Source organism: Oreochromis niloticus, linkage group LG14 (assembly GCF_001858045.2).
Source record: "Oreochromis niloticus isolate F11D_XX linkage group LG14, O_niloticus_UMD_NMBU, whole genome shotgun sequence".
Taxonomy (NCBI): Eukaryota; Metazoa; Chordata; class Actinopteri; order Cichliformes; family Cichlidae; genus Oreochromis; species Oreochromis niloticus.
Genome location: NC_031979.2, coordinates 30,343,296 through 30,368,089, shown reverse-complemented (window position 1 = coordinate 30,368,089; position 24,794 = coordinate 30,343,296). Strand labels below are relative to the sequence as shown.

The following is a 24,794-nucleotide window of genomic DNA, read 5'->3' as shown; positions in this document are numbered from 1 at the left end:
ATCAATGCCTGCACATTGCAGGCAGCAGCATTTATGAGTGCAAGTAAATGAAGTGCATTCTCTACCCTTCTTTTCCAATGAGTTACTGTCACTGATGACAGACTACCTAATTTGAAGTGTGAATCCATTGAAACAAGGTCCCAGCAGCAGCAGCAGCATTATAGTACAATAGAGGTGACTCATCATGAGTCAAGTGTAAGCACAAGAGTAGTCTAGGTAGGGTTTCCCTTGGAATTTAAAATAAAAGTCAAAAATAACTTCTTAGCACTAGTTTAACAATAACTAAAGAAACTTCTCCTTGCTTGATTCATCGCTTTTCAACTGTTTGAACTGGTATCATATACTTGGCCAAACTATATGGAAATGCATCAGTAATTTCCTTCCACCAGCTTCTTTTCCTGTCACATAAATTTCAACTAACAAGAGCAGCTAGCGATGCTTGGTTGAGTCATTCGTTTAAATTTGAGTCGCATATCACCACCTGTTAGTTTTTGCCTCTAATGGGGAACCAAGCTTGTTGTTTCCACCCTCGGTGGGAATAGGGACAAATGGTTGCTGGCAGTTGCTACAGTGGGTGAAATCAGTCACAAAAAGTTACATGTTGGTGCATCAAAAACCTTTTTTGCAGATGTTTCTGTCACTGGTGGAGTTTGGGCACAAGTCGATCTGCTAGTGACCAAGGCAATCACAAGGAGGTTTTTGATGCAGCAACCTCTTTCACCTAGTGACAGTCAGCAACCACTGGGGCAGCACATCAAGGGCTGTTATGATGAATTTTCATCAGTAATGATCAATAATAACCCCAGGCTGAAGAAAACTTACCATAACTTATACGTGAGGTAAGATGATTTCAGGATGCCAGCATTGCTCATCGAAAAATTATAGAACTTAGCAGCAACAAGAACAATAAAAGCTATTATAAGTAAATCTCCTCAAAGGGCTGGCACAGATGGCACACAGTTTCACACACAGTTGTAATAATTCATTTGGTTTATATTTTTTGACAACTGCTCTGCAAACTGTTGGGCATGCAAGATGCAGAAGCTTCATCTGAGATTGTGTCATATTAAATTTAAACTTTCTCTCCCAGCTCGAGCACCGCCAGCAGCCATCAAGGATCCATACTAGCAACACGTAATCCAGTTAGAGCTATGGCGCTCACTCTCAGTGCAAATGTTTTATTGTTTGTTTGTTTGGTTTTTTAAATATATAAATGCTGATTACATTAAATAAATGTTATCATACTTTTGTAACAGTTTTGTAATCATGAAATTATTATTTGTTTATACAGCTTCATGTCTAGTTCACAGACTGTCTCAGATATATAAAGATGCCAAAGTACTAAAACCACCACTGCTATAGTGGGTGTCTCCAAGATTAGATTTTGCCAGAATGACACACAAACACATGCACACACAAACTCACAAGGTGAAAACAACAACCAGACAGCTGCAGAGGGCTCATATAGCAGATTAAGATGCTGTATTCCGCAAATATATTAAAAAGTAATGGACAAGGACAATGCCATACTCAGCAAACATTAGTTGGACCACATCCATTCTTTAACTTGACCTTCATTTTGTTCTGAGCTACAGATCTGTCAAGTCCAGTTACTGTGTCAATATCTGGCTGCAGACATTTAGAGTGACAGGAAAAAATACAGGAAATTGCCTTTGTCGTGGTTTTTTTCTAATGAAACTAGGTGTTTCCAGGAGCACATTTTGCAATGATGGCACCATATACTGTACATAAAGATGTGTGTAGCCTCCCAACATGATTTTATAAGAAAATGACCCCACCAGATCTATAACATCAGTATACACATATCAAACTAACCAACAGTTTCAATAGTTTTAAGTCTATTTTAATAATATTTAATGCTCATATTTAAAATCATGGTCCCACAGTGAATGACAAAGTAGGCTATATTTTTAGGCATAGCTACTTTTTGACATGTCACAACCATATGAGTGCAACATCACAAAACATGTTGCCAATGGGAGAGGAAAGTTGTCCAGGTTATCTCTCAACAATGTGCAAATGTACAGGTACACAGTCTGCCAAAATGAGAGCACATCGGGTCGTCAAAACCTAATGAGGGAGTAAGTAATCAGCTGACAAAACAACAAAAACAGTGGTATAGTAAGACAGCATAAGCACACATTTTACAGCATGGCAATCGATATGTTTCTATATAAGGGTGAAGTCTTCTGTGAGAAAATTGATGGAGACTGTGTTGGGTCTTTGAGGTTTTGAGCAGTGGTTGTCTGGTTAAATCTCACAGCTCAGGTGGAGTAACAAACAAGTCTGAAATATAAATCTTAAATCCGTGTATAACAGGTGATCAGCAGGATATGCAGAAGAAAAAGAACAAAACATTTTTTAAGTTCAGATCCTGACTGATCTGCGAGTTAATAAGGTTGCTATGCCATGTGCTGAAATGTATGCATGTTGTTTTTTCTGCCTGCCACAAGAGGCTGCAGTTATTTATTAAAGTCAAAGGAATTAATTTGATTTGCAGCCACCTGTGGGCAGCAAAGAAACATTAATAGCTATATTTCTACAGACATTTCATATTAGAGAGGAGTAAAGATAAATAATACTGAAATAATGGGAAAAACAAAACATGAATGCGATTTGTGAGTTGCAGGGCCGAGTGTGTGTACTCGTGAGTAAAGAAACACACAGTTCGCTCTGCAGTTTTTCTTGTGGACTGATATTGGAACATGAAGCACCGCAACAACTAATTCTGGTGCTTGCATTACATCCATGGCATCTATGCTAGCATTTGCCAACTATTATCCCCCCTCTCTCCAACACTAATATACAAGTAATATTAACATTAAGGACCGGAAATACATCAGATCCAAGCACTGAGGATGGAGACTCACTGAAGAGTTACACGACAGAGGCAAAACTTTGGCTTTCTGCTCCAGGTGTTTCATTCACGCCTTTATTCTCATAACATCTCTCACTGCCGTTCCCACTAAAACTAATGCTTCAAGTGATGACTATCACTACAGAAAAATAAGACGTGCTTTTATTCTGTGCTTTCAGCAGTTGGTAGTAAATTGCTGGCTGCAAGCCTTAGTAGATTTTCTAATTCGCTGAATCCAAGTTTTGCACTCTAATAGGGAAACTCCTACAAATACATATGCAGCAGCAGAAATAACCGTGTCCACGCCTTTCTGTCACAAAGACGCTGAAAGGAATTTATGCTGGTGCAAACTGTTCCTTAAACTGGCCCTGTGCCTTTTTATGAAGCTAAATTGATGTTTTTAAATCAACAATCTAAACAGCTAAAGGACTTCTAAGCACCAATTTGTCACTTAGCCAAAAGCTCCTCGTTCATTGTCGATATAGTCATATCTTTCCGCTCCCCCATGGGATAAGATCTGTTCCAAGACCTGCGAGAGCCATATCAGCAGTTAAACCCCAAAGTAATCATGAATCCCAATCCTCCTCACCATGTGAGCTGTATGCCTTCAGTCACTTCTAAAAACCCAAAAGTGACCACAGCTGAAGGTCAGAACAAAGACTCTTGTTTAAGAGCTGGCTCAGCTCTCCTTTCTCCCCATCATCGCCCACTTCAATCTCACAGTCCTTTTTACTGTCTCTGAACTGAGTCATCCTAAGGTAGAGGAATGGGGAAAATTTTTGAAGATAAATTGGCAATCTGTCACTTAGACACATGATGAAAAAAACAAATAAAAAAACAATAACCTTTAAGAAGCTGTTTTCTGGATTGCAATGAAAATGTCAGCAACCAACAAACCAACTGCTCATGTTTAGACAAATTTATACAGTAAATAAATAACTGGTGTTTTAAATTTAATTGCTCTAAATTAACAGCACAGTTTTACCGGCTTCTCCAGCCACAAGTGATAAATGTTGCTGTTCACCAACAGCATAAGAAAAGCTGAATCCACATTTTTTATATAGCGCTACAACCCCACGTATTGTACATCATTGCACTATCTCTAAGTCAACAAGCAACTGCACACTCTATGGAGATACCGCATGTACCACAATTGAAATGCGCCCCATGTGGACCCAGAAAACGTGCTGTGGTCTCAAACTGCTGGTCCCGACTGCATCACACTCAACGTCAAACCACTTGAGCGCACATCAGAAATGACAGTTGGTTGAGGCTCCATGGACAACATCATTGAAAAACAGCAGAGGTGGCACCCTAATGTCACCAAACTGGCTGTTCTCCAGACCTCGGCTGTACTTCAATGTTAGGTCCATGAATATTACATACAGGGGGAGCAGACAAGCAGCCTTGTCTGAGTGTGATGCCCAGCTAAATGTGCTTGACTCAGGGCCAAATACACAAACAGAGCTTTCACCCGGGCACAGGGTCGATTGCAGCAGACACCATGGCTGCTCATACTGCCCAGAATGTAGTGCATATTTTACATCACACATGCATTGACTTGAGGACTTGTTCAAACTGGTCCGGTTTTCTTTAATGCGCAACATCCGCAGGTAGGCTTCAAAGCAGCACTTCCTTCTTTTCCAGTTATTAAGAATTAATTGAACTGAGACAAGGCTTGATTTATTTACTTATTTATTTATTTTTGCCAGAAATAAGCATCCAAGGAAGGAAGCTGATCAGAAATTATATGCGATATATTTGTCTCCTTTTTCTTGTGAAATTCTGCAAAATAAAAAGTCATGAACATATTCAGGTTTGGAATAAGCAAAGCAAAGCAAAGAAGGGAACGTAAAACAGCGGCTAAGTGTAGGTTAAAATCTTAATTATCCTAGGTCGAATCCAATTAATAATGAATCAGTAGTACTGAGAATGACCTGTGGTAACGCAACACATTTGCAGATCCTTGTGTATTTAGCTATTTAGCTTTTGTCACCATGACAATTTTCAGTCCCAGTGAGGCAGGCAGCTCAGCATTTATCTCATCTTGTTCAGGTGGACCTTCACCATGGTACACTGGGCAGATATAATATTGGTCACTCAGTCCAATTCTCTTCCCAGCTGCAGCCACAAATTGTGTGCTGCAACGGCCATGTCACATCACTGAATATGTGACTGTATGTGCACGGAACATGTACACGCACATATGCTAATGCAAATATACGTGGAGCATGCTTAGAGCATGCATTAATTCGTGTTAAACCAATTCAACTAAAAGATTTAACATATCAGTTAAACATTAATCAAGTTAAGAAATCAACTTCATTGAGGGAATTATGAAACAATTTTGCCAATATTTGTGCTACAAATTAAAAACTACATATATATAGTCAAAGCGCAAAGATATCCTTTCACTTGTTTTTCAGTCTGTGGACATAATTTCCTTTTACTCTCTTACAGCAACAAAAATAGGAACAAGTCATGCTTTTAACTGTGGCTTTTGTTTAATCTTCTGCGTTTGTTTTTTAAATTCCAAGCGCACATCCAGGGCGACAAAGAAACCCCCAACTTAAAGCTTTTGGGAGCTGTAGCCTGAGGTGCATTGATCCTCGGGCTTGACTCCTGTCGGTGCAACGTCGATATGTCAGGGAAAAAAGCAGCCCCGCTTGTCGCGAGGGGGGGATAGATTTCAACAGAAATGCCACGAGAGAGCTTCCAAACCCTCTCCTCTGCCGTTAACTCTAATATAAACTCATTGGTCTACATAAAGCCACATGGCACCCGGTGAGTGCAAATCGCCTTTAAACTCCTCAGGAAGTTGAGGCGGATCATGGTTCCGCACTTCACACTTAAGAAAATACACTCGCAGCTCGCCTCTTCGCGCTGTTGGCAAAACTGTATCAAGCGCAACATTGTCCCTTGTTTCCAAACAAAAATCAGCTTCGCCTTGAAAAACGGAACAAACTGTTTACTGTTGGCGGGATCGTTACGTCCCTCACAGCTGTCTGGTCCGAGCCCCCTGACTTGAAGATTAGAAAGTAAAGTGAGTACTTACAGAAAGAGAGGAAAAGCAAACAGCCTGCCACTTTGTGACCGACGTGTGGGCTGTTCGACAGCATCCTGGGAGAGTCCTATTTGAGCTGTGTAGGTGGTGGAGGAAGCTCGCAGAGCATGGGCTTTCTGACTGTTAAAAAACAAACAACTGGGCTTTTCCTTTTCACAGTTTCACGGAAAACGGGGAGTAGATCTGTGCTCCGGTAGGAGGCATCTCCACTTTCTGTACGAGGCGCAGGGACGCGCTCTGCTGGCGGGATGAATTCACTGAGCTCAGCTGACAGGCTGCCCGGCCAGATGGTGGAAAAAACAGAAACGCTTACTGGAGGCTTACTGCTGCTGCCTTCAAGTGCTCCCGTGAAACTCCCGACTTAGCACTAGAGCTGGAAATACATCTTACCGAGCAGTCTTTTTTGGGGGGGGGGAATCAAAACGTGTTCGAAATGGTCAGTGTAGGTTTATCAAAGGTTATATTTATAATTTTTATTAAATAATTTTTTTTTTTTAAAGCTGTGAGTTGCTTAAAATTTAACCCATAGCTCCAACTAAAGCATAGCCATAACTTTAGAGAATTCAAAATGCTAAAAAAAATCCACCCAAATAATCCAACTTTATAAAGTTTACTATTAATTAACGGAGTACCACATCCACACAGTTAAGAAGCTGGTATCAAGAAATGTTCGCTAGCCTGTTAGAAATGTTATGTTTACCTGAGTAACTAATCGATTATGTAGTTCCAGTTCTACTCTGTTCAGTTTTCTGTACAGTTTTGTCACTTCCTCCCCCACAGTAAACATTTGTCATGTCTTACCAGAGGAAATCACATGGGCAACTAATGACATGTACTAATTGGTTTCATGTATGCCTTCTTATAAACCATGCCACTAGGTCAGCTTAGATAATTGCCGGATCCTGGAACTAGGACGCCTAAGTAGGATGCAGCCATTGTTAGAATTTCATTGAGTGGTTTCCTTGCTTTATGTTGAAATATATTCCTGGAAAATGTCAGTAAGAGGTCACAACTTACGTTCCTGATAATAATGATGTGCAGATCTGCTATATACAGCAATGCAGACTGTTGGTTTTGCACATAAAGAAACCACAGGAAGACATTTATCAAAAACTCTCCACATTCACCCAACACTTCTTTGTAGATTTTTATAGATCCCCATAAAGCAGCTGTCGCCATGTTTCTGACTCACATTTTCCAAAGTCTTCATTTTTCACATTGTTTTTTATACATGCCATTAGTTGTTTTGTTGTTGTTGTTGTTGTTTTTTATTTAGGTGCACTTGTTCAGTTATTTGCTAATGCAAATATCTTATATCTCAAATATCAGTTCAGTCTATTTAGGTATATATTCATATATGACCTGCCGAAGATCAAAATGAGCATCAGAATGGAATTCAAGTGACTCTGACTCTTGCTGGTATCAGACAGGCTGCTCTGAGTACTTCACTAACTGCTGATCTACTGGGAATTTCCCACACAACCTTTTCTAGGGTTTACAGAGAATTGTCCAAAAGAACAAAAACCAATGGAGTAGCAGTTCTTTGGGAAACGGGGTGAAAAGGCCTTGTTGAGGTCAGAGGAGAATGACTAGAATGCTTCAAGCTGGTAGGAAGCCAAATAACTCAAATAACCACTCGTTACAACCAACATATGCAGACTGTGACTGAACATTAAAGCAGATGGGTTATAGTAGAAGAAGATCACTCTGAGCACCACTTCTGTAAGCTAAGAAGAGGAAACTGAGGCTAAAATTCACACAGACTCACCAAAATTGGACAAACAGAAGAAAAAAAAAATGTTACTTGGTGTGACGAGGCTTGATTTCTGCTATGGCATTCAGGTGGTCGGGTCAAAATCTGGTACAAACAACATGAAAGCATGGTTCACGATGTCTGCTTCCAACAGGATAATGCACCATGTCATGAGCTCAAATGATCTCATACTAGTTTTCTGAACACGACGATAAGTTCACTGAATTCAGATGACCTCCACAGTCACCACAGCTCAATCCAAATAGAGCACTGGGGTGTGGTGGAACAGAGATCGTGCTCATGGATACACAGCTCACAAATCTGCAGCAACTGTGATGCTACCATGTCAATATGGACCAAAATTTGTGAGGAATGTTTCTAGCACCTTGTTGGATCTGGGCCATGAATTAAAAGGCAGTTCAGAAGGCAAAAGAAGATCCAACCCCATACTTGCAAAGTATATATAATGAAACTGGTGAGTGTATGTAAGTTCAATAGAAAAAACAAAACACTTCTTTAGCTCCTTCAATGTCATGATAGTGTTGTGCATCTAGTTTACTGTTTCCATGTTATTATGTCTTACTGTTTCCTGCTATGACAAGAAATGTATATATAGTAAAACCTCTACAAAGTCAATGTGCACTTTTGCCTGATTACACTTCTCCTGAACAGACTCTGGTTCCTTCATATCTGGAGTTAATTTGAACTTGTGAGACTGGGACAGCTTACACCTTTATCGTTCTAATTAGGAGACAGTGGATTAGTTACGTCATTAATTCCCAGCAAAATGTGAGCAGGGGCCTAATTAGCACAATAACTTAAAACCCTTATGTGCTGGGTCTGAAACTGTGTTAAGTCGTAACATAGCCGTTACCAGCTGCATAATATTACCTTGTTCTATTGAGAATATGGTAATATTGAGCTTCTTCAGTTATGGTATGAGTAACCAAATCAATAGCTTTCTGTAGCCATGTCACTATGTTGTAAAATGTGACGTTATGGGAACATATCTTAAAATTGAGGAGACATTTTTGCATCTGAAACAGAAGCTTAACTAACATTATAGCATGTTTACTATATTGCATTTTAGTTTTTGTTTAGTTTTTTTTAGTTTTTTTCTCTTGTATTTCTTTTTTCATCATTTTTTTCATCCTTGGAAAATGAATGCTTTTCTGAGGGCTGCAATATAGCTTAGCTCTTAATGATCCTGTACAAGTTAGGCATCAGCAGTAGCTCTTTTTTTTTATTGTTATTTGCTTATTGTGATTTAATGGGGGAAAAAATCACTGTTAAAACTAAAACAAGTAATGAAAATCAAAATGTCTTTTTATCATTATACAGAAGAATAGGCCCAATTGACTTTGAATTTCAATTGGTGACAGCATCTCTGTGCTCCAAGCTCTATAAATGTTACATTTTGGCAACTGGGGTGGCTCAAATTCACTGCTTTCTGTTATTCATCTTTCATGTGGGATGTGAGAAACATGTTTTCCAACATCCTGTGAAGGCAGCATTCATTCAGATGCACTTTGACAGATTTGTGACTATGAACGCAGCTAGAAACAAGAAAATCAAGACAGTGTCTTACCGGATTTAGTTTTTTTTTCCTCCAGTGACAGTACATGAAAGAGCAAGTTTGTGAACAGTGACGGTGACTTGATTTTACAGAGACAAAGTCAACTTGACTGGTTTCTAAGTGCTAACATATGAAGCAACTTGCCCCCAGTCCACTGTCACTGAAGTTACTACATTTTCTGTCTATATTTAACATTAAATAATAACATTAGCATATTTTTGTGTCCTAAATGTGTAACTAATGTGAATTTCTGTAGAGCTTTAAACTGTAATTATAATGTTATTAACTATAAACATAAACTATTATAAGATTTAATCGTTACTGTAATCAAAAAACAAATCAGACGTGCATGACCTCCCCTGGGTTTCTCTTCTAATTATTGTTTGTTAACATTATATTACAAACCCTCATACTTTCCCAGTAAGAGAAGGACTGGGGACTATTCAGGTGCGTGTGTGTGAATGTGTGTGTAAGAAAAAGGATGATGGATTGCAGGTTTTAAAGTTCTCCATGGATATTGTTTCTATGGAGGTCCAGAAGAAAATAAATAAATACCAAAGTGACAATTTACTTGATGAACTACACACTATGCACACTATCTCGTTCCCTCATTTTTCATTTTATGTCACATTTCATTTTGTTTTCACAAAGATGACTCCGTCTACAGCGGTGCATTCCCCTTACTTTTACCTGAAATACATGCATAAATTCCTTCTAAAATATTGCCATCCACACTACTTGGTTTATACAGGCAGGTGACAAATTAAAACCCCTGACCCCTACAGTGAAGTGATTTGGTGGCTCTTGGAACTTTTTTACTAAGAGAATCAGGATCCACTTGTCCCCTTAGAGGGAAATCAATACAGAATGGTTGTGAGAGATTAGCCTTTATCCTGTGATGAAACATTTCTATCCCGATGAGTGGTCTCTTCCAGGATGATGAGACTCCAATCTATACGGGTCACTAAATGGTTTAATAAGTATGAAAATGTGATGTGAATCACATGGAATGTTTTGGATGTATTAGACACATCTTTTTACCACAGTCACTAAACATAAAGATAATTTCTGTTTTGTTTTTTTCGCTTAATTTGCCATTGTCTTTATTCTGATGAAAGTCTCCATCTCTGTTATACGTCAAGCAAATGTCTCCTGTTTAGACTCAAGGATCAGATAGATCCTTCTCATTCATGTGCTCAAAACAGAAAAACAGAGAAGGGCATTTAATGTAAACTGCAATGCTTTATTTCTAAATGATAAGAATGAAAAATCTGAAAGCAAGCAGACTTTTATTAAGAAGACAATGTACAGTACTGTGGATGGGGTAATTTATTGATATGCACTGACATACAATGTATATGTTTATACAGTGCTATTGATCTTGAAAGTCAATATTGAACCTTTATTCTTCAAAACAGCCTGAACTCTCTTAGATAAGCACTCTTGTACTTTCTTTAAGTAAGTAGTCTTCATGAATAGTTCTCCAGGCTTCCTGAAGGACATTCAAAGCTCTTCTTTGGATGTTGGTTGTTTTGTTCCATTCTCTGTCAAGATGATCCCACACTGCTTCAGTAATGTTAAGGTTGGAACTCTGAGGACATCAGCCCGTGGCTGATAGAGGCCCATTATGTGTTTTTCTATCCAGGTATGCATTTCTTCTTTGGGATCATTGTTATGCTGATAAATGAAGTCATTGTCAGTCGGATGTTTTGCATAGTGGCACTTTTTTGTGTTCCCAATTCTATCAATTTTGACAAGATTCCCAACAACACTGGCTGAAATTCTGCCCAAACAGATGGTTGTAGACACTCACTGTTGTACCTCTTTCTTGACCTCCATATATATATAAGTATATAAATATAAGAACTATCTTCAGGTACAGTAAAAACTATCTTCAGGTATGGCCCCCACAGAGCCCTGATCTCAACATCATCGAGTGTGTCTGGGATTACATGAAGAGACAGAAGGAACTGTGGTCAGTTCTCCAGGATGTTTGGAACAATCTACGAGCTGAATTCCTTCAAAAACTGTGTGTAAGTGTACCTAGAAGAATTGATGCTGTTTGGTCTCACCAAATATTGATTTGATTTAGATTTTTCTTTTGTTAATTCAGTGCATTTTGCTGATTGATGAAAATAACTGATTAACACTTCCATTTTTGAAAGCATTCTTTGTTTACAGCATCCTCACCTGCCTAAAACGTTTGCACAGTACTGTGTAATTGTTTTCTACATTCAAAACAAAAACAAATTATTTGTTTTTGTGACAGGCAGCTAACTAAGCACCTAAAATACAATTAAAATTGGTTCTTTGCTAAGTTGTCTGGTGAGCATATGGCACTGGTTCTTCCCTTGCACTGGGTGACTTTTTAATGCTTGAATGATTCATAAGTCAGTGCTGTCTTTTAACGACCTTCGGAAAGTCTGGAGAATTACTATTATTATTTTTTAAAGGCCACTTTAAAAAAATGACAAAAGTCTGACTTCTTGCAACCAAAATATAAAGAAATAGGAGTGGATCAAGACTTTTGCACAGTACTGTATGTTAGTCCGAAAAAAAAAAAATCATGAATAATGGACATATAAATCTACATGCACATATACATATATTTTGGTTAAAAATCTCATTAAAGTGTGCAAACCAGAGTTTTGCTAATTGAAACCCATTTTTTTTCTACGATTCTGTTTTTTTCCCCCAATAATGTTAAATTCTCAAGCAAACAACAAAAAGAAAGAAAGAAAAGTATCAATGAATTAATGTTTTCGCATGCTCTCCTACATTTAAATATTTACTAACCAATTATATTTTGGTGACTCTGAGTAACTGATTCATGATGTAAGTAAAAACAGTGGAAGTGAAAACAATAACATTTTAGGTTGTAACTAAAAGTATGAGCTATAAGATGTTTTAAAGAGAAATGTCAGGTGATCATTCCCTGTTGCTTCGTCATTTCTCTCAGATAAATGCAGGTGTGTGTGGGATCTGTTCTTATGAATTTAGATACTAATTATAAAGTACAGAGATTTGAAAAATAATCATCCTTTGAAAGAATGAAATGCTGTGCTTTAATATTTGACTAGGCTATAAAAATAAAATTTAGCATGTTTTTTTTTCTGTTTGTTCAACACAAAGGTATTTTTTGAAAAAAATCAGTAGCTAAATTTGTTTACTCAGTGACACGGAAGAAAATGTCATCTTAACAGTTTAAAGTAATGAGTGTCAAAATTCAGCAGTGCTGCTTCCTACTTTGCTTCATGTCAGCAATGAGATCAAAAGTGTTTCAAAATAGAAATGAGAGCAGAACAAATTTTTGTAACAGCAGGTGACCCAGTGTCCTCCTGAATATGAACAGCTCCACATCTTCCATAAATTATATAAATCTCCTTTTGGGTGAACTCGTGCTGTCTTTGTTGGTTTAATGAACTTGGTTTGATTTTCCTGATGAGAGAGTCAACTGTATATGATTACATGAGGCCTAATTTTTCACTATTTTTTCATTCTACTGTATATTCCATGTTCTGTCTTTAAAAGTATTGGATGCTGCAATGACCCAGTTTCCCAATACTGATCAATACAGTTTCATTTTTTTCAGTTGACTCAGTTCATCAGTGCTGCTTATGATAGGATCAATAGAAGCGAGGGAGAGGTCAGGTGGTTCACTGGTGTGTGGTGGCGCCACAGCATCAAAGCATTTCAGAGCGGAGTGGTTCGATAGCTTGTTAGTATGCCTGACAATTTCATCGCAAAGTCTGAAATGCAAAAGAAGACACACTTGCTCTAAATTTAAATCTCCCACTTTTTTCAGCTGAGACTGAGTTAAGACTTGTATTGCGTATGTACAGTAGTCTTTGCCATAAGAATAGTTATAACTCTGTCTCACCCAGTCTTCTATTCCTTTCAGCAAAATTTGCATCTTTTTTCTTCTTCTGTTTTTTTGCAGGGGAAGTGACAAAGGGGGGATACCGTATCTTGCACAGCTCAGGTAAGTTTTTGTGAAATAATGCAGTTCACCTTTAGTTCCCCTCTATCCTCCTCAGTCATGTCAGGATTGATTGCTTGAGATAGACCTGTTTTTACATTCAAAATTTCATGATCTGGCATACTCAGCGGATCAGTCAGAACCTCATAGGGGACACCAGGATGAATCCAGGACGAAGAGATGTGAATGCTCCAGCTCTCAGCCTGCCCAAAGGTGCCTGTGGGGAGGGAACTAAATGATCAGTTTTGATATTTTACCAGTTTGCACAGCGTGGTGCTGAACACAAGTGACATGGCCAAAACTACGGCTTCTTAAAATGTCACAATGTCTGAATCCATTTAAAGTCATTTTTCTACAGTGCTATCCAACTGGGCAGCAGACCTTCTAAGAGGTTTGCTGTCCTGTAAATAACAAAAAAAGGGAAATTATTGTTTGAATTTTGCTTTCAGTTTTCTTTGCAATTCAGTCAGTGGATGAAACTCTTTATTAAAATGCATCTGGCTCAAAGTGGTGGCTCAAATTGAGTTTTAAAAGGATATTTATGTGTCTCTGTGATGAAAACTTGATATCAAACACATTTTCCTAAGGACTCCAGCTTCAGAAGGCTCCCACTTCACTGTTTTCCAGCTGGTTTGTTTAAACGTCCTCTTTTGGTTTGGAAAGAAGCAATTACAATTCTAACCAAACTGTTACAGCTCTTCTGCTCCAGTTGCTGCCACACAAACCAGCACCAAACCAAACAGCAGGTATTGTAGGAGTACTGCCTATTTAATTATACCTAATGGGTACTTGAAGCTGACAGAGCATATGCATAATACAGAAAGAGTTGACCCCCAACCCCTCCAGTTGGTCAGTTGAGCCATGTCCCTCACACTGAATTCATTAACATTAATGCTGTTTTGTTTAATAAAGTCTAGAACAGGAGGATTGACATGTGGAAAATGTCACCTACCTATGAATTCTCCTTGTGCACTCCAAAGACGCACCGTGTAGTCAGTGGATGAGGTAAGCACCACTTGATCATTGTCAACAACATGCAGGCTGGACCAGAATAAAGAGACATGAGATGAAATGGGAGAAGGCATTTCTGGCAGAACACACTAAATCATCTACCCTGTTGGTACGTAAGATGGCAGATGCACCGTGGGCAGCTTCTCACCTATACTGATTGTACGTTTAAGCCCTTCCCACATGCAGTCTCTTCTATACTTTGTTTATGTACTGCAGCAGAAGGAAGTTACCGGTAAGCTGTTTCTGTTGCTGCTGCTGCAGCTGCTGCTGACACCTCAGACTGAGAATGAGTGGATTCACTAAGGATGTACCCATGAGGAATTTTAAGCATGCAACTAACTAAAAGTTAAGCACACAAAGAGTCTAATTCAGTCAGGTCCACTATAGTCAAAAAAGGGATGACATTTCCAGCTGTAGTAATTTATATTTCATGGTATGGCTCTTTTCTGTGCCTTCCTACTCTTTCAAATGCATACATGTAAAGCCAGAGGTGGGGAGAGTAGCAGCAAGACCTCTGAGCGAAAAGAGCAGGCACCAATGATAACACATATGACACTGATTAAGTCAGACACAGCATGAAAAGAGGAGCTGGCCTGGAGGTGGGTTGCAAAGCAGTTTGCAGATACACAGTAAAGCAGACTAAAACAGCTTAAATACCATGTCCTATATGAAATGTGTGAATTGGATCCTAGAAGAGTGGCTCGTGTGGGCTGGCACTGATATCAGCTGCCTGGCTTGAGACTGAGCTTGATTTTGTGACCCGCCTGAATTAATGCTCTGCTCTATTTCTGTATTTTACATACCCAGTAACTGTGTTGGTGTGGGCGCGCCAAAAGGTTTCAGCTAAAGGAATAAAGGAAAAAAAGTGTCCTGATAAAGAGAATATCTAAATTTCACCATTTGCCAAACCAAAGAAGAAATCAAAGAAAAAATAATATACTAACCTCTTAGTGATGTCTTCTCAGGGTCTAGGTTTTCCATGCTGTAGACATAGATGTAACCAATTCTGTCAGCCATGTACAGCAGAACATCCTTCTCTGTTTTGGCCAGTTTCGTTATCTTTTGTTGAAATTTGGACTACAAAGTGCAGATGGAAATAAAAATTGGAATTTACTTAATACTTCTGTACAGACCGATCACTGATTATTGAAATTCATTATTCAGTAATGGCTCTCTTCAGCTCAAATGAACAGAATAAAAGGAACAAAATCAAACAATAACACTTATCTCCCCCGTCGTGACCAAATGTTACCTTCCCCGCCGAGGGACTTAATAGCCTACATTTCACTGAATAATGTTCCTCTTCAAATAATATGACATATACATAATAGAATAAAAGCTGTATTGACTGTTAACAAAAAAAATTGCAAATATGCGACCCATTGATGGTTGGTTAATAAACACGGGTGAAACCAACAACTGTTTTGATTCTGAAGATTTTTGCAGGTCTTTGTTAATATTTTTGTGCTGCTTCTTGTGTTATTTGTGCTGACTTCAGCAGAATTGTTTAGGCATACAGTGTGTTTTATTTCAGCTTTGAGGAGGTTGGAGAACTGCTTGGATGTCCTCATGTTCACCCACCTCCCAAAGCAAGAGGCCCTGCTTTGCATTACTTAGCTGCAAGGAATGTACCTGGTAGTTTCTTAAAATCTAGAGCTAAGCAAAGAACATGCAGACTATATATTATCCTGCTTTTATTCAGCTGTTTTAAAGATAAGAGAAAGAAAATAAGTATTCCTTGATTGCCGAAAGGGAAACAGGGAAACATTGCAGAGTAAAAGATCTTACAGCTTTGAAGCTGCTAACAAACTTTCCTCCGCCGATCACATTCCAGAGATTTACACAGCCTTTAAGAAGAGAAAAATATATAATTAACATTGTAATGGAGGACACTCTGTAAGGTTGCACAAGTGCAGTCTTGCTTATTAGACCTGTTTATAGCACTGACCTTCGGCCCCAGATGACAGGAGAGCTGTAGTTGAGGAAAACTGCTTTAAATAGGGATCCTTCAGGAAAACTATGCTTGGAACACTCGTATCCAGACCTAATTGAGAGAGAGAAAATGTGAGACAAATGCAGTGATTTGATCACAGTAAATTTCACTTTGAAGCTCCAAAATCACCTTTAACATCTTGCTGTTCAGCTACAATAGGACTAACAAACCGACACTGTATACGTCCAGAATCCACGTTCCACACTATAATCTCGCCATCAGAGCTGCCAGTGGCCACAAAAGATGGGGGACACTGTGCCATACAAAGGATGTCATCCTTGTGTCCATTTTTCTGAGGAGAGGCAAACTGTTAGTGTCAGTATAATTGCAAAATGATTAATCCTAAACCAAAAACTGCAGTCCAGTTTGAGTTATTCTGAGTAGTTTCTATCTATCTTTACACAAGGTAAAATGCATAGCTTATGGTTATGGTAGAGTGGGGTAGAGTGGGATCGTGTTAACAACATGACATCAAAATGGGGAAAAGGTCTTAGTACTCAGAAACTGCTTTTTACAAGTGTCACGAACTGGGCCGCACATCATGACAAAAAGCCCAGACATGGTTAGGAATGTATTCCAAGCTGCTTTATTCTTTTAAACAAATAAAACCCAAAAGAACCCTTCTGTCAAAAACAAACAGTGGTGTGTGTAGTCAGTACCATCAGTAGTGTTAGGGAGTGGATGAGTGGAAAGATATAGTGGCATGTAATAGTGTCAAAAGCAAAAGTCAAACCTAACGCAGCCAAAGTCTAAAAAAGTCTAAAGTCTAAAATGGTGTCTCAGAGCCAAAAAAAATGACTGTGCCCTAGAGGCTTTTTATATAGAGTCCTGGCACACTGGCCCAGGTTTTGCCAGTGTCACTGATCATAAACAGGAACTCCGCCTCTCCAACGCCTGCAAACAAGACATACATAAGCCAAAAGGAAGGCAGGGTGCAGTGGGTCGTCACACAAGTGTGGTGTGTATCGTCAACATATAACAAGTACTATATAATTATTTAAAATATCATGTCACATTTTACCTCTGACACTTCATTCAAGGGCAATAGATTGATAGGAAGGTCAAAGTGATTGTAACACTCTGTGTTCAATCAGTAAAACTATGTTCTATTTTTTGGGATTGATAGCATACATACACACAAATGTATATATATGGAACTATTAATGGGGATTCTATTCACATACACATATGTTATTTCATTATATTTCATTGTGTGTTATCTACATTACAGTAACAGCTTATAACTACTTAAATACATAACAATTTGAATACATGCACATGTTTCTGAAGAAGTACTATTTCTTTTGGAAACCAACCGTTTCTCACTTGATTTTTATTCCTAAACACGTTTTAGTAAACAATGAATCCTACACATGTTCTATATCCACTGATACAAATCATATACGGGACCTCTAAGAGTTAGCTTGATTAACTTATGTCATTTCTCAGTTCTTTCATATATTAAAAAAAGAAAGAAAGGAAAAGGAAACAAATTATACAACCAGCGCAATTTGAACAATATATCAGTGTTCTCATTTAACTCTGTGTGATTGTGAATACTTTGTAAAATATTGCCAAAACAATTCCTTAATCTTATTAGCTTAAAAATGATCAAGAAGTTTGTGCACCTCGTAGAAAAAGTAAATGCCAGAAAGGTCAACTTCTGTTAACCAATAATTTACAGGAAATGAAAAATCAAAGGATTAAAGAGCTGGGAGGAACCAGGATAGAGAATATTTTGAGTTATTTCAGGCCTAATATCAATGTCAAAGAGTTTTCACTGAAGTCTTGATTTTGCCTAAAATATTCGAGCCAAATATGTCACACATGGATTAGCAACTCATTTGATGTCAAACCCCTGAGCAAGCAGACAAGCCAAACATTACTCCTGCTGCTGTACTTCACACACTGATACAAAGTGATTCATCTCATTCTTCGTGTGCCTATTTCTCACTGCACTCAACAGGAGGATTTTGCTTGGAGTGATGCTGCCAATGTGAAACTGTATACACCACGAACCGGAAAAAGCAGATGGCATTTTGAACTTAGATTATATTCCGTGCCAAAGTGAAATATTTAGCGGAACTAGGTCATGTTTTTAAAGTTTAATGAGATGCAACACAATACTGACCATCTGGAGGAACTGAAAAATTCACACTGAACTGGAGGCTCAGTGGGTAATGGGGAGGAGAGCAGTACATATAAAACAACCCATTGATCTTCCTCCTCCAGGCCATTAATGAAAAACAATTTCAAGAGAGCCCGCTGTAGATAATCAAAGGGGTCACTTTTCTTCTTGGCCACTGTAATGTAGCCTTTCTGCTCTGCTAATGGGCGTCTTTGAGGGTGAAAGGAACCATGAGGCATAATGAAAGAGATGGAAGGGCATGGGAGTTGCCTCATTCAATGAATCATACGGCATTAATGAGAATCAGTTTTTCTCCTGCAGCTCATGTATGCAGAACTGTGTCCCGCTGTCAGAGATAACTCCACCAAATTAGTCAGGTGAGATCAGATGAAACAAAAACTGTAATTTATGAGCTGATATTTGGAGGGGTTGATTACGCAGCTTTGAGAGCACTAGTCACCTTCAAGAAAATGGAAAGAAATCTGAGCACTTGGCAGTTTTACCTGGTAATGAAGTGAGGATTCACTTGGTCTGCGGAGGGGATTAATTGTTTAGTGTCCAAAGCAGCATAATTTGTTTTTTGGGGTGCAGATTTGCATTGCCTCATCATATTCAGATATGATGGTCAGACAAAAGAGATTATAGTGAGCTTTCCTCTTGTGTCTTAAAATAGAACAAAACATACTTCGGAATCTTTTAACTACATATATGTCAGCAATATTCATCTCCAAATGCCATTATATAAGAACATAGAGTCCTTGTTTATTAATACACTAGAAGGTGGTAAAAGAACGCATCTTCTCTGATTCTTCATCAAGAGAAGATTGCATTTTAATGGTATTGCAATAAGATTTAACCAATTTTCAAGTATTTTTTCTTTAGGAACAAACAATGATATTATTTTATGTATACACAAAATAATAGGAAACCTTATAAGACACTGTAATATTAGTGTTCAAGGTCTGCATTCTGGACTAAATCAGTGAGAGAAATATCCTCATTTCAGCAGAATCTCAGATTGTGTGGAGCAGAGCGTGCCATGAAATGCAAGTATAGGTGACAGGTTAGAGTTCAGCTGCACTGGAACTAAGACCCAAAGAAGTGATGTGAGGACGCTGATGTGTATGGAATAAAATTAGTAAAATGCCAGCATAGTTAAGTATTGTCAGACATTTATGAGGACAATTTTATGAGAGGAGTAAAGGTGCAAAACTGAGGTTAGGAGAGGAGAGTGAGGCGGGAAGGGATATTTCACTGCTTGAGTTTAAAATCTGTCTGCAGGCAATGCAACACAGCAGGGCAGAGATCAGGGAAGCTTTGTTACCCATCTCTCCCTCTGAGCTTTTCAGCCAGTCAGCAAAAATTATTCTTTGGACTTTCTTAAGACTATAGTATTCTTTATATGTCTGTATAATATGAACACAGGACCAGTAGGGAAGCTTTATTTTCACTGTTTGTAGGTGCAACAGTGACTGAGGCAAAGCATGGTCAGGACTGGCCCGGCAGCCCCTACTAAATAATGTACAAAGATGATTTGTTCTGTGACAGGAAGGATAAAATGCACCACGGTGTGGTGTGTAGCATTCTGATTACACAGGCAAACCTAAGTAGGTACTGAAAAATCAGATGCAGGCTTCAGCTTGTCTAGAAATACAAGAGGTAGGTGTAGCTATTTTCTTTTACTTAAATGTAGCAATACCACACTGTGTCATTGGCAATTTTCCGCATTTAAAATTTCACACAAAAGTATGACCAGCAAAATGCTCTGGCAGTCCAGGAATTTGCACTGGCACATGATGAGAATGCATTACAATTGTTGTATGAAAAGCATTTTAATGGTGGATGTGATTCAATATTTTGTATACAACCAGGTTATAACAGTTATTATAAGATTATGTTCCATGCTATGATCATGTGCATTGTTGAATAATCTCCAATGTATATTTAAAACAACACACTGACTTCACCAAGATAATTTGACACAAATAAGGGTGTGATTCAGCTAGATAGACTACAACTCTGGTTTTTTAATGTGTTCCACTAGACTCACTTTGCCCTTTTTTCACTTTAGTACAAAAGCCCGTGCTTTGGCTGACATCAGCTTCACCTAAAATACATGTCACAAAGGAACACAAGCTCGATCAGAGGGCACTAAACACCTTTTTAACAATAACTTCTGCTGTTAGACTTGTTGTCAAAAGAATATTTGTAGTAGTGTTCGTAATTACCAGATCATCCTGCCATGAAGCCTGTGGCCTCTGGACATGATGAGGATCCTCAGGTATGTCCTGACAAAATACAGACGTTTAATCAGCAAACAGGGAGGCATTTTGTATTTTTTATATTAGCAATACCTTTTTGTCCCTTCATCTTTAAAACATCCTTTAAGGATAAAACGTGTCATTAGACATGGGATTAAAAATGTGCACCATTTTTCTCCCTCATTTATCTGGTTTTATAAAACAATTTTAAGAAGGGCATATGTGATATGAACTGTCTTTTTTTTCTATTTCAGAATGGAGGTTAGCTGGTAATGACAGTGTAAACAAATGCAAATAGGATGCAACATGATGGAAGGATGGAGGAAAGAAGAAATAATTGGATGGGGATTTCTGAAATACAACTGACAAATAATACCTTGAATTCGTTCATTTCTTTTGTACTCACTGGGTAAATGTCAATCTTCCGGTCCCTTCCCACTGACATCACATAGCTTCAAACATAAATTGCACAAGCTCAGCGTGGATTCAAATTTATTCTAAGCCAAAAACACTTCCAAATATCACATCATTACTCACAAATTCCTGTGGACTTGGAGAAAGATGCAGTCACACACCTCACGACATTCACCATCTACAGGGAGAATAAAAATTCAAAGTAACTTTTCAATGATCAGATAATTTAGTGTTTCAAACTTTCTGAGAGAGTAAAAGAAAAAGAAAAAAGAAACCCATACCTTTCTTTAATGTCTTCAGGCATAGACCATTGTTGAAGTTCCAGACCTTTAAAGATCCATCTCTTCCACCAGTGACGAGTCTGCAGACTCAAGAAGATACGATGTGAGAATGGCATCTTATGGCAACGTACTATAAGTATGATAAGGTAGTGGCTTATTATATTATATAAAAGGTGAAACTAAATATTGTATCATACCTTCTCCCTTTGGGATCAAATGTCAAACAAGTAATAGAAGACAGTTCGCGAGTGCCACCAAACTCAAAACGTTGACACCCAGTGTCAAAATCCCAGACTCTCACAACCTAAAACCAGCAACAGCTCAGGTTTATTAAACACTTGATTTTCAGAATATCTAATATGATGGTGGGTATGTGTTTTAACAGACACTGGATTCATTTCCTCCTAAGGTGGTTAACGTGTTGCAAAGCAGTAATTTACTCACAGATCCTTCAGTGCAGCTGACTACCTGACGAAACTCCTTACTGTAACCGCAGCACGAAACAGGCTCATTATGAGAAACAGTGAAGTGACGGTGAAGCCGCTGCCTGACAGAAGAAAAAGATAAGAAGATGAATGAAATAACTAGAGTGAGATTAGTATTAAGGAGACACAGTCATCTCTGCAAAAATAAATCTCCATGTTCTGATGGAAAGCAGGATTTTAGTTTAAAATCAACAGCTGTATTGAACTTCAGAGCATATTAGATCCCCTCGCTAACTGAGCTCAAAGGCATGACATCCTACCTTAACTTCAGAGGGAGCATAGTCATACAGTCCGCTGCAATATACAGAGACTTCATTGCAGTGGAATATGCGCATGCAGATATATCACCATGAATCCGGCTTGCTTTGGGGTCTGCTGTAAACAGGCAACACTGATCCTGAAGATGCCAAATCTGAAGTAAACAGATGAACAGCAGTGAAAGACCTCACACTGTTTACTGTTTACCCTTTTAACCACAGTATAAATTATGTCTTATGAGAGAATAAAATATAGTAGAGTTATACAGTTATGTGAAAAATATATTTTTTACATCCTACATCTAAATACTATGTGTTCAATACTTTGCATATTCACCTTTAGTAGCAAAAACTTCAAGTAATCATTTTCTTTATGACTTGATCAGCTTCTCATATTGGTGTATGAGAAACTGGTGGGCTGGAATTTTGGCCCACTCACCAGACAAATCAGATTTAGTGATGTGTCTGGGATAACGGTTCTGTTGCATAACCCCCTTTAAGCTTCAGCTGTCCAACAGATGGCCTCACATTTGTCTCTAGAATACTTTGGTATACAGAGGAATTTATAGCTTACTCTGTGACTGTAAGGTGCCCAGGTCCAGTGCAATACAAGCCCAAATCATCACACCTCCACCACCATGCTCAACTGTTCGCATGAGGTTTTTGTTCTAATATGCTGTGTTTGATATTTGCCAAACATAGCATCATTCATTGTGGCTAGAGAGCTCCACTTTGGTCTGGTGTGTACAAGGAACATTATTTCAGATGTCTTGTGATTTGTTAAAATGCAGCTTTGCAATCCTAAACCATGTTGCTGTTCTTTGTAGAAAGAAGAGGCTTTCTCCCAGCAACAAGAACAGTCTTTTTTTTTTTTTTTTTTTTTTTTTTTTTAATAATTGTACCGTCATGAACATTTCATATGCTAACTCTGACCTGTAGTGTCTGAGATTTAGCTCTTGGAGTTTTTCTACTTTCTCTGAGAATTGCATGGTCTGACCTTGGGGTGAATTTGTCTACTCCTGGGAAGATTGATCATTGTATTAACACACAATTATTGCTCCAAATTAGCAAACTTAATGATGATCGGTCAGTCAAGTGTGCTTGATTAGCAGCCCAGGCCAACACTAACGGGGCACTTACTTTTTCACAGAACAGCATAGAAACTTTCTTTTTTATGTGACCGTATATACAGTCAGATGGCTTCTATCAGTATTATATTGTACCACTGAATCCTTATTATTATGATTCATCTGTAATCATCTATCAAGTACTGTGATACAATTGCAACTCACTGTCAAATTTAAAATGCAGTGGACTAAAAAGAAAAGTATATATATCCCCACTGGAACATGGTGGCACTAAACTGAAAAATGAATAGGAAACTAAGCTAGACTTAAGTTGTAAATCTAATGCAAAGTTAACCTTATATCAAGTTTTCTAACACTGTTGGAGACATGCCCACAAGCTTGATGACTGTACAACAATAAGAATCATAAATCATTTGTATAATTTGGAAAACATAAAATCACATGTAAAACATAAAAATGAGTCATCAGTCACTTTCACAGTGCAGTCTGTTGAGACAGAGAAGATTTGATTGTCTTCTGAGGAGATGCGGATGGAGACGATAGGAGCAGAGTGGCCTTTCAAAATACCAGTCGGTTTTCTAAAATTGAAATTGAAAAAATTATTATGTTTTAAAAACATGATACTTCAAAGAACAAAATCCCAGTGACTTCAGGTCCCTTACCCAGAATAATGTGGATTCCACAGGCGTATAAGTTTATCCATGCCTCCAGTAATCAGCAATCTGTGCCTCTGACAGAGGTCAAAGGTCCTGACACCTTTGTAGATGCTAAAGACAGTCTGATCACATGATGCCCGGACCTGTGGTGTCCAACTCAGTTGGATCTTCTTGGATTTACCTTCATAACAGGTCTCTTTAATTTCACTCAACTGTTGCTCAGCATCTGTTAAAGGCAGCAGGCAGCCTCAAGAAGGAAAAAAACAAAACAAAACAAAACATAGACAATACACATTTTATTTAGGCTTTGTGTACAAGCATCAATCAAAACATGCCTTTTGCACCAAGGGTAAGTCATTATCAGAATAAATGACCAAGTCTGCAAGTGGACATGCCCACATACGGGGTGATCACGCACACAGACAGGTGGGAATAGATTGGTGAATTTGTGATAGATGAGTCATCATGAGTCATTTCTCACAGCTATCCATCCAGGCTACCTAATGTTCAACACTGGGTTTAATTACTGAACACTGTAGAATACAAAGGAGTTGATTTTTTAAATCTATTTTTTAACGACCATCTTAAGGATGCGTGATTTTCGGTTTGGTCCTCTCATTACAGACACTCTGTATGCATCCAAAACAGACAAGTAAATATGTACATCCAAGTAACAACAATAAATGTATGATTTTCTGGTATTGTGCTGAATATCTGAAAGACGGAAATAGAGCTGAACAGAAATTACCTATAACAAGAGAAGAAGATTCTTCATTTGATGAGGAGACAACAACCTGAAGACTATGAAAATATTTAATCTAAATTGGGAAAGAAATGTTTCTGTTTTAGGACTTTCATTTCATAATATAGGTAAAATATCACACCATGACCAAAGCTCAATATATTTCTTCGTATGGAGCATAACCACAGAAGGGTAAAATGTCACCTGTGTCACCCAGTCATGATGAAC

At 38.3% G+C, this 24,794-nt stretch overlaps 2 protein-coding genes across 4 annotated transcripts in view; both read right to left on the bottom strand.

Moving 5' to 3' along the window:
• The window catches only part of b3glcta (beta 3-glucosyltransferase a), a 71,041-nt gene extending 64,769 nt beyond the window's left edge, over positions 1-6,272 (bottom strand). The window contains exon 1 of one of the 2 annotated variants that reach the window (XM_005455002.4): positions 5,934-6,272. In XM_005455002.4, the coding sequence (XP_005455059.1) occupies positions 5,934-5,997 (64 nt within the window). In that variant the 5' untranslated portion in view covers positions 5,998-6,272. The remainder of the gene's footprint in view (positions 1-5,933) is intronic. The other variant, XM_025898368.1, reaches the window with a different exon arrangement.
• Positions 6,273-10,495: 4,223 nt separating this feature from the next.
• LOC102080321 (WD repeat-containing protein 49) lies at positions 10,496-24,046 on the bottom strand. 2 transcript variants are annotated; one of them, XM_013274364.3, is made up of 16 exons: positions 23,831-24,046; positions 23,641-23,746; positions 22,084-22,235; positions 21,783-21,885; positions 21,536-21,642; positions 21,339-21,418; positions 21,181-21,235; positions 21,050-21,095; positions 20,611-20,670; positions 16,384-16,546; positions 16,210-16,305; positions 16,050-16,108; positions 15,206-15,338; positions 15,065-15,104; positions 14,203-14,291; positions 10,496-13,467 (listed from the first exon to the last, which is right to left on the bottom strand). In XM_013274364.3, the coding sequence occupies exons 1-16, from the start codon at positions 23,869-23,871 to the stop codon at positions 13,250-13,252; spliced, it is 1,548 nt and encodes a 515-aa protein (XP_013129818.1). In that variant the 5' UTR covers positions 23,872-24,046; the 3' UTR covers positions 10,496-13,249. The 2 variants fall into 2 exon arrangements, with proteins under 2 accessions (XP_013129818.1, XP_025753816.1); XM_025898031.1 differs by lacking the exon at positions 15,065-15,104 and having other exon boundaries at positions 13,378-13,467.
• Between the last annotated feature and the right edge of the window lie 748 nt (positions 24,047-24,794).